Below are 15140 nucleotides of genomic sequence, written 5' to 3' on the forward strand. Positions count from 1 at the left end.
CATCAGATGGCAGCACATGGTTGTTTCCCCAGCCTCCATGAGGGAACTCAAACTGCATAACTGTGCCTGAAGATGCATGCTCCCTGCTTCCACAATGATGGACATACTCATCCTCTGCCTGCGCCATCAAGTACCCAAACTGCTCTTCAAACTTCAGTAACCCGGGCTGTACTAAGAGATTTATCCTTCCACACCTCCAGGACAGGCTATGTGTCATTTTTAAATAATTTTCTACAAATATATTTGTCTAAATCCTTCACAATGCAATCTGTTATTTAGAATAATCCATCTTTTCCCACAAAGCTACTTTCATTACCAGCTCCAGCAATTACACATGGTAGTTCAATTTCTACTTGCTGTGTTGTTCAACCATTTGTTTATCTTGAATTGTGAACTTGCTCCTGATTGTTACGGGCATTTTATACTCCTCTATGTTTCTGAGTCCTTTTGGTAACATATTGATAATCACATAACTCGGAAGTATACCCTCCTGAAGTTCTCCATTTGAAATGTTAATTCTGTTATGGATCTCTCCAGGATCTATATTTAAAGATCGAATGGCCACGACATGGAATCCCAGTTCATCGAGGCCAGAGCATCGAAGGATAAAATTGTCGAAAGCAGATTTGTTTAAATCTCGCCTCATTAAATTTCAATAGTTGGCCAAAAGCTGAGATGGTAACATCTTAAATGTTACTTTTGGTATGTATAACATGATAGTAAATATTTGTATTCATTCTGACTTAAATGCAAATACTGAGTTTTGATGCAGTGTAATTCGAACAAGTTGGATTTTGACAATTTTATTCTTCAATACTCTGGTCTCTATGAACTGGGATTGAATGCTGTGGCCACTCAGTCCTTTAATACAGATCCCCTCTGCCAAGTATTTTTTCTGTTACCTTTAGAGCAATACAATGAATAGCTGATCTTCTTTTGCCCATGTTATAACAGCGGCTTCTGTCTATATTATTATTATTTTAGAGTCAAGACTCTTGTCCTATGTCACTTGGTATTTATTCTTCAACTACCCCTTCATTTTCAGGGTTGTGGGGGGTGCTGGAGTCTATCCTGTTAGTATATGGGTGCAAGGCAGGGAAAACCTATCCCAAGCAGGGTGCCAGACCAACTTTTTTTTGTTTGATATTTCAATGTTTAATTAATCTAGTACACCTTTAATGTAAATGTGTTTATCACAACAGTCCAGAAGGAAATAAGGCCTTAAAAATAATTCATACATAACACACATTTCATGCTGTCTTATTGTATTATTTCACTAAAAAACAACAACTCTATGTTGGGGGGGGGGTCAATAATTCTTTATTTGATCCTGACATTCTGAAAGTATGTGTTGAGGGAGTGGGGTGTCAGTGAACTTCATCGTCAGTAATAGCATCACATGTTAAAACAGGCTTTCACTAGTCCAGTTGACTGTTTATTTTACCACACAGCACTCCAAAGCTACAACACATGTAATATTATTTCTGATGTAGGCTACAGCCAGATTTAGAGAACATTAAACCAAACTGGAAGGACTTTTTCCAGATCCATTTTATTTTAGTTGTACTATCAAAGCTTAATCAACTTTTATTCCTCAATTAGATTGATTCCATCATATAAAAACAATGTCAAGCAGTTCATGTTTTAAGCAGACATTTTCAGACTCCGTAAGCTCTCCCCTGAAAGAAGACCTCCGAAAGAAGGTTGGCATCACCTTTTAAGAAATGCTGTCCATTACACAATGTAGTGTACAAATACAGCCATAGAATACGCTTAGGGATTGTGTACTGGATACCTTACATTAAATGATGAGCTTTCCATTGTGGCTATGGTAGGCAGCTCTTGCTAACACAAGATGACTTTCCCTCAGCAAGTGCTGTTAAAATATATGCAATACTCTGCTCTACTCTGTTTCATCAATCAAAAAAAAAAATTAAAATAGGACAGTCATTCAGAAGCATTATACTCAAATCATTATTGAGTAATTTTAAGGATAAAGAGCATCCTGGTGTAAGGATAACACGGACGCAGCATGAAGAAGAACTGCAGCAGGTAAGGAGTAAGGATGTGTGGATTGCATTCAGAACAACAAAGTGCAGAGACATACATATCCAGTTGTGATGTAGACAAAAAGATAAACCTTTTATAATGAACGTGAGTCTGCTATGATAATAATATTGAATCAGTTAGTTAACTTAGTATTATGGAGGTGTGTGTGTGTGTGTGTGTGTGTGTGTGTGTGTGTGTGTGTGTGTGTGTGTGTGTGTGTGTGTGTTTAAGGTTGCTACCAGTCAATTCAGAGAAGAAAGAATCTTTAAAAGAATAAAGTGGATACCTAATGATGCCAGAATTTAACAAACTATGAAAGAACTGTGTGGCATTTAACAAATGCAGAAGGGCAGATGTGCATGTCCACACAGAAGCAGAAATAATAAACACTATGAACGTGTTAGTGAGTTTCCTGTGCTGTGGAGAAAGGCTAAGACTTTAATAAAGCATTTGTCATAATCTGTCAGCAGAGGATTAGTAAAAATAAAAAGGGAATAATAATTGTAATAGTTTAAAGTTAGAGGATGTTAGTAGCAAGGAACTAGGAAGTTCATATTGGAAGGTTCTGTTCTTGTAATTGGCTCTCTCACATTTCCATAGGTAAGAAGAAAACGCATCTTGTTTGCAAATGTCAGAAACATTTGTTTCACAATTAAAGTGAAAGGATGTAAAACCTGAGTAGGAAATGTGGAAGGTTAAATATGACACAATATACTGAGCTTGTATAGTAAAAAGTAATGCAGCTAGGAAGCAAAACACCAAAGGGGCAGTACACATCAGGGAAGCAAAGATATAACAGGGCATCTCTTTACAGCAATGTACTAAAGCAACATGAAGACTCAAAACAAAATGGCGACTATCTTGCTTATGTCTGCTAAATGTGGCTGAAATATCACAGCTGGTAAGCATGAAAAATAATAATAAAAATAAAAAAATAACAACATTGACCTAACCAAAATAGCGTGTGTGTGTGTTTAAAGTTGCTATGTAATGAATCTGTCTTTTCTACTTCAAATGTGACAGCAGTTTAAATTTGTTGACCAAGGCAGAGTGCTGATCCATGTGTACCTACTTCAAGCTTGGCCCAGGTGTATCAACACATTACAGTTATCTAGGTTCATAGGTCCATAGGTAAGTACTAGGCGCGGTGTCCTTGCAGGCCATTTTAAGCCTAGCCAATTTTCCTTTTGGTGCTTAAATTAACTCCTGTGATCCAGACCTTCCAGTTTCATTTCTAAAATGATTTGTTGAATCCTAGGTTTGCATATATGTAAATAAATAACCTTACTGTATTTCAGTAGTGTGCTTGTCATGTCACTTTAGTATTTCTGTCTTTGTAAGAGGTCGTATGTGATCTCATTGTACTATTTGCTGTTATGTTGCTGTGTTAGCGCTATGTTTGTGTGCCACTGGTCCGGGGTGCTGGCTGAAAGAGGTCTAAGGATCCACCTACCAACCTAGTTAACAAATCATTAAATAAGTTGGGTCTGTATCACGAAATCGAACTTCCAAAATGTCGAACACCATAAGTTCGAATTTGGAAGATCAAATTTGGATAACATCGACACTTCAAAACAGCTAATTTTTTCCCAGGGAAAACATTTGCTGTTCCGAAAAACACAGACATAACACAATCACACCAAACACCTTCAAAACCTACACTAAACCTAACATACACCACTATCTATTCTATGCACTAACCTTAACTCAGCCCTAACCCTAAAGTCCGTCACTACCGCACACTTACCTGACCCGCACCCTAACCTTAAAGTCCGTCACTACCGCACAATTACCTGACCCGCACCCTAACCTTAAAGTCCGTCACTACCGCACACTTACCTGACCCACGCCCTAACCCTAAAGTCCGTCACTATCGCATACTTACCTGACCCGCGCCCTAACCCTAAAGTCCATCACTACCCATTCGTACACTTAGCTTGACCCGGTCCAAAAATGCCAAAGCCGCAGAAACAGCCAACTGAATTCTTTCCCTGGGAAAGAATTCAGGTTTCCGCAGCTTCGACATTCTCAACTTTCAACTTACCAGGTTCGGCCTTCCAGTATTCGGCCTTCACAACATTCGATTTCATGATATAGACCCAATAAGTTTATGCTAGACACTGCCTTCTCTGTTTGCACGTTATTAAAGTCTGACTATGTGTGAAAGCTAAAATGGATATTAAACTGTATTATTTTTTGAGTCAATTCTACGTCTACAGTTTTAAGTAGATATCAGACAAACATATTTGACATACATTTTATATCAAATGAACCCTGTGTAATGTTATAATGTACTATAAATTTGCTTGTTTTGTAGAACTACTATAATCTGATGGTAGATAAAATACTTTGGCCCAAAACTTTGCTCAAACTTCATTCTCTTGGCTGCGTTTTTTGATGGCTACTTTGTCAATACTTACAGAATCACACCTATCTGATCACTTTCTTGTGATGTCAGTATATAAGTACATTGGTTTCTTGTGTTCTAGGTGTTATAATTTTATTTTATTTTATTTTATTTTACATTTGTTTACTGGGCTAGTCTAACTGGATATATGTCCATTTTCAGTAGAGGCCCAGGGAGAAAAGATAATGGTTTCTTTAAGGTTGCATTGTAACTTTAGGGGGTAGCATATTTAGAGATTAGGATGCAAGTTCAACCCCACCCCCCCCCTGTTGGAGGTAGTGTAAGGTAATGGAGATGTTCCTGCAAAAATTATCTATTTAAATTTAGTGAAATGTTTCATTATAAAGCTCATGTACTTGTGGTTTTTGGACTATAGTTATTTAAGTTGTAATATTTCATGAGACAGCGTTTACTCTTAGATTTATGTGGATCTAGCTGACCCACTTGCTCATATTAGCCAATAGCATACCTCCTCATCTATTCTAAACTTACCTTATTGTTACTATTTTTCAACTATTGTTTCCTCAAGAAGGTTGTTGATTTCACCTACTTATTTATGATAGTGTTCTCACATTGCCTTCAAGCCGTATGTTCATTTCTGTTGTACTGCCTTGTCCTTGTATATGTAGTTTTCAAAAGGACACTCCTTGCCTTTCATATAATTATTGTTAATTAAATATATTGACATAGACTGACGATCTGTACATGTTCTCCCTTCTCCATCTTATCTCCAGGTCTTCCCATTTCCCACTTTCACTGTCTACAGTACATTTATTTCATTTACCCCAAACCCCTCTGACCACTTTCCATCTTTGCCCTCTCCTTTTTTACCGACTTCTTTCCTCCTGCTGTCTACACTTGCATCTGTCCCTTACTTCTCCCTTTCATGCTCTCCAGATCCCCTCTTCCATTCAGACTGCCTTTTCCCATCATTCCTTTAATGCCCACTGCTCCCATTCCCTGTTACATCATTGTATCCTGTAATGAGAGAGAGAGAGCTTTAACCCCAATGTACATACCACCTGATCAGTGCATATTTATTGTACATAACTGTGCTGTTTTTCAGGCAGCATCTATTTTTCCTTATATCCATATTGCCTTGAAATTGCATTTCTTTATAAGGCAGTTAAAACAATAAGATTTCTTGAGGTGTACTAACAGTTTTTTTTTTGGTAAATCTATGAGATCTACTTTCTTTAAAACTGCACAATGGAAACTTCCTACTCATCTAATAACTATAATGAAAAGCTGAAGGTTATCAAAGATTGAGACCTATTACATTAAGAATCATTAACTGGATGGCAATTCAACGTCTAATTTGCCTTTTATGTTTCACTCTTACTTACCAATTGAACTTACTGGCAATAAACATTGTTGGCTGCCTTGTTTGATCTTATGACAAAAGACTTTGGAAAAATTTACTGCATTTTTGCAGGATAAATATGGTACAAAAAGAACCAGTAGCTTTTTTGGAGTTTGGGGGTAGGAGAGATATACAAACTCTAATGACCATTTCTTTAAAAAGTGAGCATTCTGACTTTATTATTCCAGACTATTATTTTTCATACTGGTGAGATGATGAAAGTACCAAACATATAGTTTATTTACTAATACAAAAGTAACTGTACTTTATAACATTTGAGATTTATTAACTGTTTTCAAGTGTATAAGGAACACAGTCTGGAGAATACAAATTGTTTACCTGGAAAATACTCCTGTAATATAAGAAATGTCAGTTTCTGAAAATAGTACAGTGAGTTAGTCTCACGAAGGAACTGTGGATTTGGCAGTTTTAATAGATTTCACTGTTTCTTAGTACAGAAAGTAATGTAGAGATAAATCAAGCAAATAAGTTAGAACAACCTTCATGAGTTCTGTATATTTTCTTTGTGTCTCCAAAGGGTTTTAAACATAATTACCTCCTAACAAAGCATGGTACCATCTCATCCACTTCTATGCTGTTCAGCCAGGAAGAGCAGACACCATGATGTATTGGTCCATCTCCATCTGAGAACAAAGAACAAACAGTATTACTTCTGTACAAGTCATTATAGAAAAGGAACAAGCAATGATAAATGCACATGCACAAGCAAATAATATCTGTAAAGCATCAGTATTTATTTCTTCAAAAAGTCAGCAGGAAACCCTCATTTTAACATTATCTACTACAAAAGGTAAGGACATCCAACATTATAATGTTCCTGTTATAACTTTACATCTGTTTCCCCAGCAGCATACAAATGGTCTCTCTAGATTTCATCACCAACTCATAATGGAACCATAACTTAAACTCTTCATTTTTTGGTTATTGCTTACTGTTAGGCATATAAAGATTCTCTGTGAGTAACATAGACACTATAATACCAAACGCACTAAGGGTAAGAGTGGCCTCATGCCAAAGTTTTATCTTGTGTGTGTTTTACTACATTGCTTATAATATGAATTTTACGTACAGATTGCATTGCTTGACACACAAGGCTGAGACATTCATTTTGTACAACTTTTTATTTAATTAATTTATTTATTTATTCATTTATTAGTTAAATGGATGATTCATTGCAGACCCCTTTCTTGCCACAAAGGCCAGGGTAAATGTAATATATATGTAAGTATGGTATGTAGGGTAGCACAGTGGGAAAGAGATAGCATTATTGCCTCACAGCAAGAGGTTCTCTGGTTTGATTCTTGTCTGGGGTACCTTCTGTGCAGAGTCTATATGTCCTGAGTGGGTTTCCTCCGGGTAGTCCATTTTCCTCCCACGTTCCAAAGACATGTACTAGGTGGATTTGACAGTCTTAATTAACCATAGGCATGAGTGTGCTTATGAGTGTGTGGTGTGGAATAAGTACCATAACAGAGCTAGTCACCCAGCTGTGTAAACCTTGGCTGTAGATGATTGTCACTGTTGAAGTTACACCCTGACCCCATGTGCAGAAATGGGAAAAAGGGGTTATGGTTGTATACATGTATGTATATAGTCAGTCATTTTGACAGTAATCTAACTCAAAATGTACACTGACAGTAATATCACCAATGGGAGATTTGAAATTGTTAAAATAAGCACCTGACATGTTACCCCCGACTCCATGGATGAACCCTAGTTTATCTCTTCTAACAGTACTTTACTGTTTATCACTGTTTATTTTTTGTCAGGTATTGTTGCTTTGAGTAACAGTTGGACAGTAAAAAGCACAAAGAAATATTACATAATGGACATTGCAATACCTTTAATTGCACAGGCACAGGGATTTATACCTTGTACCTTACACTGCCAGCCTGTCTGTGCATCAATTGCTTCATTCAACACAAAGATGAATTCTATTTGTCTAAAAGGCTGCAACAGACAGCCATGCAATAACATCTAATTAAGAGGTGACTGCACTTAGAGATGGATCATAGCATCAAGTATTATCCGAAAGGAACATTTGTGTACTATTTGAGTCGGGGACAAGAGTTAGAATTCATAAAGTGATCTGGGAACATATTGGGGTGTAAGCCTTCCAGTTTATTATATCCATGAGCTTTTCTCAATTAAATGCAACCTAGCAGAAGCATTACATTATTTTATTATAACCATTCTTACCTTTAAGGAAACCATAATCCTTGTATATGTAAGATAAGTGTTGTGGCACACAAAATAGAATTTTGCCTCATATGAGAGGCACATATATGAAAACACACTTGCTAACAGCACCATTAGATGTCTTATCATATTATATAAAGTGTTATGTTTGACATGTTTTCCATCACTCCTCATATGAGTTGCACAAAGGCAATTTAGGATATGGTGATCTATGGCTATCCTTGTTCATCAAAGTGTTTCAACATTGATTTAAAATAGCTGTGTGTGTGCCTGTGGGCATGTGCATGCATGTGTGCATTTGTGATGCAATACTTTGATCAGTTTATTAGTACTTCCGCAGAATATCAAAATTCTTCTGAAATGGTTGTAGCTTGTGTCTCCCTTTAAGAAATAACACTACTGAAGTCATCTCAAGGGCTGCTTTATCTTTCAACATGATCAAATAATCTAATCTGAAAATAAATCTGTAAGAGCAGAAAAATAGAAATGTGCTGTAAATGAAAATAGCCTTTATAAAAAACTAAAATTCTTCTAAACTGTTTTTCTTACACAAAAAAAATGTTTTCATGAACAGCTGACAATGACGAAGATGGAATAGTAGGAGGAAGCAATTTTGTATTTCTAACCAATAGTATTGCTGTACATTTATCTGTTTTTAACACAGATGGCTTACACTCATAAACACTGCTTTTTAAAGAATTAGAAGTTCAAAGCTAGTGAAATAGAATTGCTAACAGTCATTGAGATAAGGCTATTGCAGTGTAAGGTGCTAGTGAACTCCAACTATGTGTGTGTGTGTGTGTACTCACAACTGCATGTTTGTCCATATTTGTATAAATTTATCATAACACCGGATAGTGAATATGCATATTTTAAAGAAGTTTATTTTAACATCCAGAATAACTGAGACAATCCAGCATCACTATGTTAAAAAACAAACTAGTTTACAGTAGATGGGAGATTTGTTCAAGCATTGCTAGACTCTGGGATCACAATCTTCTTTATGACAGGTTCCCCTGTCATATAAGCAAAATATTACCAACAATCAAAAAGTGAATTATTTAATTACTTGTGCAGACATTAAGATAGTGAGAGGTAAACTATTGCATTCAGTGGCTGCAATCCCTGATTCCCTTCTTGAGTTAATACTAGAAAAAAGGCCTAAAAGGTATAGGAAATTTTCCACTGTGTAACTTGGGTATCCCAAGTAAAGCAGCGACATTTGGATGTTCTACGTGTAGAAACTGAAAAATGTCATGAGATATCAATACATTCATAAGTAATTATATAAAACATCATAAATGAAACAATATCTAGTTCTGATTTGTAACACAGTAACATTTTCATATTCAGCTGGATTTTGTTTAACATAGACTCAATAGCTTGAATTTATTCACTTTGATACATAATAACAAGCTCCCAACCTTTGTTTCCATGCATAAAGCGCAAATCTGACCTATTACTATGATTATACAGAGCAGACCTTTCAGGATGACTTAAATTGTAATAACTGTTAGAAGTTTTTTTCTCATTCATCTTTTGAATGTCTTTTTCACATGCATCATAAAATGTAGAAACAGTATTAGGCAACACAGGACAAAATCTGCTGGTAGTTTTAAAAGAAACACCAGCCTTGGTACTGGGATAGTCGCTTATGCATGCAGACAAAGGTGGAGAGCTTGTTATTATATATCAAAGTGAATACATTCATGCTATTGAGTCTAGTTAAACAATCCAGCTGAATATGAAAATGTTACTCCAAATCAAGACTAGATATTGTTTCATTTATTTATTTATTATTTTATTTATTTTACTTTTGTTGACTGGGAATGTCTGGCTGGGTTAATAGCCCTTTTTCAGCAGAGGCTAGGGGAGAAAAGCTCCAGGTAATACAAATTTTACAGTTCAAGGATCTAAGAACACATGCAATAATACAATGTGCATAAAAGTGAAAAGCAAATATCAGTTCTGTGTTACAAGTAAAAATACAAATGCATGGGCAATAAACATGAAGGCAATAGCAACAGGTATTTTTTTTAAATGTTATATAAATATATGCACTTTTCCAGTATCTTCATAGGTGATTGCATAGAGGAAAGGTAAGTGTAGCGGAAAGGATGGATTAGGTAAGAAGTAATAGAGGTTGGTGAATAAGAGGAAACAGTGAAGAGAGAGGAGAAAGAAGGTATATCTGTTAGAAGGATAAATTCATGGAGGGAGAGAATATTGGCAGGTCCATTGTCTTTTAAAGTATTCTTTTGTAGCTGATTTAAATTGTTTGGGATGTGTTAGAGTTCTGATTTCAAGAGGGAGTTTGTTCCATGCTATAGAAGGGTGGTAGCCGTATGTATTGCACCCTGATTTAGACTTAGGTTTATAGAGCTATAATAGATCTCGATTAGAGCTCTGGAGATTTCTTGTAGGGGAATAGTGGGAGATGAGGGAGCATAGAGCTGGACAATAGGCTGGCTGAACAGGTGGTGAGATTTATAGGTTTGTTGAGTTGCGAATCTGGCCATCTTGTGATTGACTCAAGTTTAGTAAGTAGAGAGGAGTTTAGATTAGTGAGAATTTGGGAGCAATACGTTAAGCATGGTAAAAGGTAAGCATGAGTGAGAGTAATCTTAGCTTTAGAGATGAGAACTTTTTTATTTCTATAGAGAAGTCCTAGTTTCTGGTGTGTTTTCCTGATACAATTATTTATGTGCAGGTTGAATTTTAGCTGATCATCTATGGTAACCCCCTGGAATTTTGTGCTGGACTCGACTTTTGTACAGGTGTTGTTGAGGGAATTTATGGTAAAGGAAGGTTTGATGTGGTTAAGTGTTTTGGGGAGGAAGAGTAATGGCTTTGTTTTGTTAGGGTTGAGGATGAGCTGGTTATTGGAGAGCCATGTCTCAAGTGAGTTAAAGGAAGACTGGGTAGCAGATAAGAGTTCAGAGGGAGAATTGGAAATTGTTATGACTGTAGAGTTATCAGCGCATTGGACTATAGAAGACTGTGAACAGGAGGAATGGAGTAAGTTAGTGAAGATATTAAAAAGCAGAGGACCGAGTATGGATCCTTGGAGAACACCCATTTTTACTGGAAGGGGAGTAGATAGAGCAGACTGCCATCTCACTTATTGCAGTTTGTTGGTGAGAAAGCTGGAGAACCATGCGACTGTATCAGGGGTAAAGTTGAGGTCAGACAGTTTGTTCAGTAAGAGAGAGTGAGAAACAGTGTCAAAAGCCTTAGAGAGATCAAGGAATAAACAGGAGAAAAGTTTATGATCATCTCTGGCTAAAGAAATAGTGTTAAGGAAGGACAGTAGAGCAGTGGTGGTGCTGTGTTTAGGTCAGAAACCATGCTGTGTAGGAGTGAATAGTTTTTCCTGTATGAGATATTGCATAACTTGTGTGGGTATACATTTCTCCAAGACTTTAGCGAGAGGAGAGAGATAGCAGTAGGTCTGAAATTGGAGATTTCAGAGGAGTTACCTCCTTTGTGGATAGGTAGGGTGTAGAATTGTTTCCAGAGTGATGGGACTTTGGATTGGGTGATGGAGAGATTAAGATAGATATTGGTAAAGCAAGAGAGTGAGCTGCTATCTAGAGAAAGTATGATGGGATGTTGTCAGCAACATGTTTTATATGATTTACTTATGAATGGGTTGATATCTCATGAAGTTTTTCAGTTTTTACCATGTTGAACATTCAAAGGTTGCTGTTTTATTTGGGATACCCGAGTTACACAGTGGAACATTTACTATACCTTTCAGGCCTATTCTTGTTGAAAAATACAGCATTACTGAGCATATATCTATTTCTTTTTGGATTTTTTTCTTAACCCAATAGTTCAAATTTTAAAGAGCTATGTCAAAGATTCTTGGCATTTTTAAGAATGTCTTGAGTAAGACAGTGTTGGCAACTGAAATAGTGACTATGTTTACCTTAGATGTAAAATCTGTATACACTTGTATACCTGTAGAGCAAGGCTTGGAATTCCTGCAGTTATTCTTAGCTAAGTTCAATGAACACAATTCCATCACCATTAGTGTGATATGTCAATTAATGGAGCTAATGTTGGAAAAATTTTTTTATGTTTAACAAGTGTTTTTTTTTTTTTTTTTTTTATTTTGTCAACAACAGGGTGTAGCTATGGGGTGGTATTGTTACCCCGTCCTTTGCCAATCCGATTATGGGCTGGTGGGAGACCCCCCCAGCATTTACAAAGTCTTCCTTTTTTATACAGCATGTGAAAATATATAAAAGATTTGTGGATGACCTATTTTTTTATAACTGATACTGTGGAAAAGATGTGCTAAAATTTATAACAAATGTTAATTTAAGTAGTGACTGTCTGGCTTTTACCTTAGTTAATGTAGGTACTAAAGTACATTTTTTGGATGTATCTATTTGTTGGAATAACACAAAACTTTTTGCAGTAAGATTTTTAGGAAAGAATGTTTTTTGAACTACTCACACAAGACTACTGCCAAGATGGCAAATAATCAGAATGTCTCGACACACAACTAGGCAGGCAGATTTTTTGGTAGGTCTTAAAGACGTTGATAGGTTATTTGCAGACAGAGGCTATGAGAGGAGTGAAGTGCAAAGAACAGCAGAAGAGATTATATCTAAAAGAGAAACTGTCTTTCTTCCTATATTGCATGCAGGGCTGACTAGCAAGAATGATTTGGATAAGAATAACAGTATAAATTACATACAAGGTTTATGTTTAAGTATGACAGTTGATGACAATAACATCAGGAAAATATTACAAAATAACTGGAATATTCTTAAAGGGAATTTTGGACTAAGTCAGAAAATAGGTGAACAAGCTTTTATGTTAAAAAGCTAGGTCCACTAAGCAGTTTCTAGAGACAGATTATACACGTGTTAGTTTTAGTCATACTGATAATCTAGGAATGTTTAAATGTGGGATCTGAAGTAGTTGCCTTCATTCATTCTGCACATATGGGTATACGGATCCAATTCGGATCCGAGCCGGCAAAACTTTTCAAGCATCAGCTCCGAGCTCCAAGCCCCTCCCTTACCTATATTACATCACTTCCTCCTATCTATTCCCAGATCTCGTTTGCCGCTCTATGAGTCAGTATCGTGGTCTCTGAGCTCTAAGCTAGGTGGTAAGGTTTTTGGTCTTTTTGTGCTAGTTGAGTGTGAATACCTTTCCCTTTTTTTTCCTCCCTTCGCGTTTGATCATCGTGTTAGTTAAAAAAAAAAAAAAAAGTTGGTTATAAGGGTTTTGTGTTTCTGGTTTCCTGCCTAGGCCCAATCCCTGTTAGAGTGTGTTTGTGAGTGGGCTGTTAAGGCTTTTATTGTTTCTACTATGGCTGAACAGCCTAAGGTTCTGTTTAAGAAGTGCACAGAGTGTGGTCGCAAGCTCTTACCGGCTGATGTCCACACTCTGTGTGTTCTAGGTTTAGGGGTCGCCCATCTGTCTGCATCTTGTGACATTTGTTAAGGCTTTAACCCTAGGGCTTTGAAGGATCGCCGGGCTAAGCTTGTGGCTAAGGGTCTGCTACCTGCTTCTGCCCTAGAGTCTGTCCAGTTTCTTCCTCAGCCAGTGACCCTGTGCAGGCAGGGACTCAACCTCCCGCCAAGCCTGCTTTATCGGAGTCGTCCCAGAGAGGCAGGGACAGAAGGGACAAGGAGAGGCGCTACAAGGAGAGGGACAGGCCCAGAAAAAGATCATCGGACAAGGAGTCTTTCTTCAGCCCCTCTTCAAAGGCACCCAGGTCTCGTTTTCCTTGGCTCCACTCTCCTCATTTCTCGCCGGAGCCAACGGAGCCATCGGAGCCGAGGCACTCCCCTCAGATCTGGCCCAGACCCAAGTTGGTCACTTCCTCCAGGTCGACTCGGAGTGTCTCCGACCTGGATATGGACAGGCTGATGAGGAGGTTCATCCAGAACCAGATTCAGATGGGGATCTTGCCAGGGCCCTTTCCCATTGGAGAGGGTCCTCCTTCTTCAACTATGTTCCACCCTATTGCTCCTTCCCTGATCCGACCCGACACTTTGGGGCTCTCGGGTCCGAGATCTTTTGGAGCTGGGGGGTCGGCGCCAATGGTTCTCATTTCCTCAACGCCAGCCATCACCTTGAGTTCCTCAGATCCGATCTCAGATCCAGGAGACTCTCGGAGCCGTGGTCAGGGAGTCGGACCCGAGGGTCGAGATCTCATGCTTTTAGATCTCATCCTCGGTGCCCAGACTACCCCTCTGTCAGCTCCGGTCCCTGATTCAATGCCGAGGAGAGCCTCTGCCTTATGTTCTACGGAGGTGTGCTCTCCATCGGCGTTCAGGGCAGTGGAAAGGGTTTTCTCCCAGGGGTTGAGACCACAGCTCACCTACTCGGATCCTATTCAGACCCCTCTGATTTCAGATCCTGCTCCCATTACCCTGTCTCAGGGACAGCCTGTGCCAAAACAACCCCAGGTTGTTACCCTCAGGGAACCCCCAGAGGCTTACGAATCCTCTCTCGAGAGTCCCACTGGAGAGGAACCTCATAAGTGCAAGTGTAATAGGAGGCACTTGGACTCCCCTGAGTCCATTAAGACTGATACAGACTTGAAGGAAGGAGAGGGTTCCCCCAGATCACCTTCAGAGGACGTTTCATTTGGAGACATTATGGAGATCCTCCTCCAAAGAGGAGGTTGGTCAGCCCCCAAACCCTCTGTGGATGAGTCCGTATTCCTGGAGGCCTTTGGCATGGGCCCATCTACTTTCTGGTTCTCTCCTCCAGCGGACCCTTTGGTGGACCTCATCACCACTAGGGCATGGAAGGATCCTGAGACCGTAGAGCCTCTACCCAAAAGGCCAGACAAGATTCTTTCTCTGCCGTCAGATAGGCATGCTTGGTCCAAAGGAGCCCAGGTAGACACATTGGTGGTTGCAGCTGCCGCAAAGAAGGAACTGGCACAGGAGAGTTCCTCTGTTCATCCACCAGACAAAGAGTCCAGGTCGATGGATCATTTCGGGAAGCACATGTACTCGTCAGCGACATTTTCTATTCGTGCGCTGAATTACTTGGCACATGTCATCTGACTGCAGCGAGACCTTATATCGGAACTAACTGAGTCACCCCCAGAGTCTCTGTCAC

The 15140-nt window shown here is 38.5% G+C and overlaps 1 protein-coding gene across 1 annotated transcript in view; it reads right to left on the minus strand.

Annotated features, from left to right (window-relative positions):
- Window positions 1–15140, minus strand: part of NOS1 (nitric oxide synthase 1) — a 1255637-nt gene that overhangs the window by 117768 nt on the left and 1122729 nt on the right. Inside the window, exon 23 of the mRNA XM_044068292.1 lies at window positions 6376–6463. Within this exon, the coding sequence (XP_043924227.1) occupies window positions 6376–6463 (88 nt within the window). The remainder of the gene's footprint in view (window positions 1–6375; window positions 6464–15140) is intronic.

Source organism: Protopterus annectens, chromosome 4.part0 (genome assembly GCF_019279795.1).
Source record: "Protopterus annectens isolate FY-2018-M chromosome 4.part0, PAN1.0, whole genome shotgun sequence".
NCBI classification, from domain to species: domain Eukaryota; kingdom Metazoa; phylum Chordata; order Ceratodontiformes; family Protopteridae; genus Protopterus; species Protopterus annectens.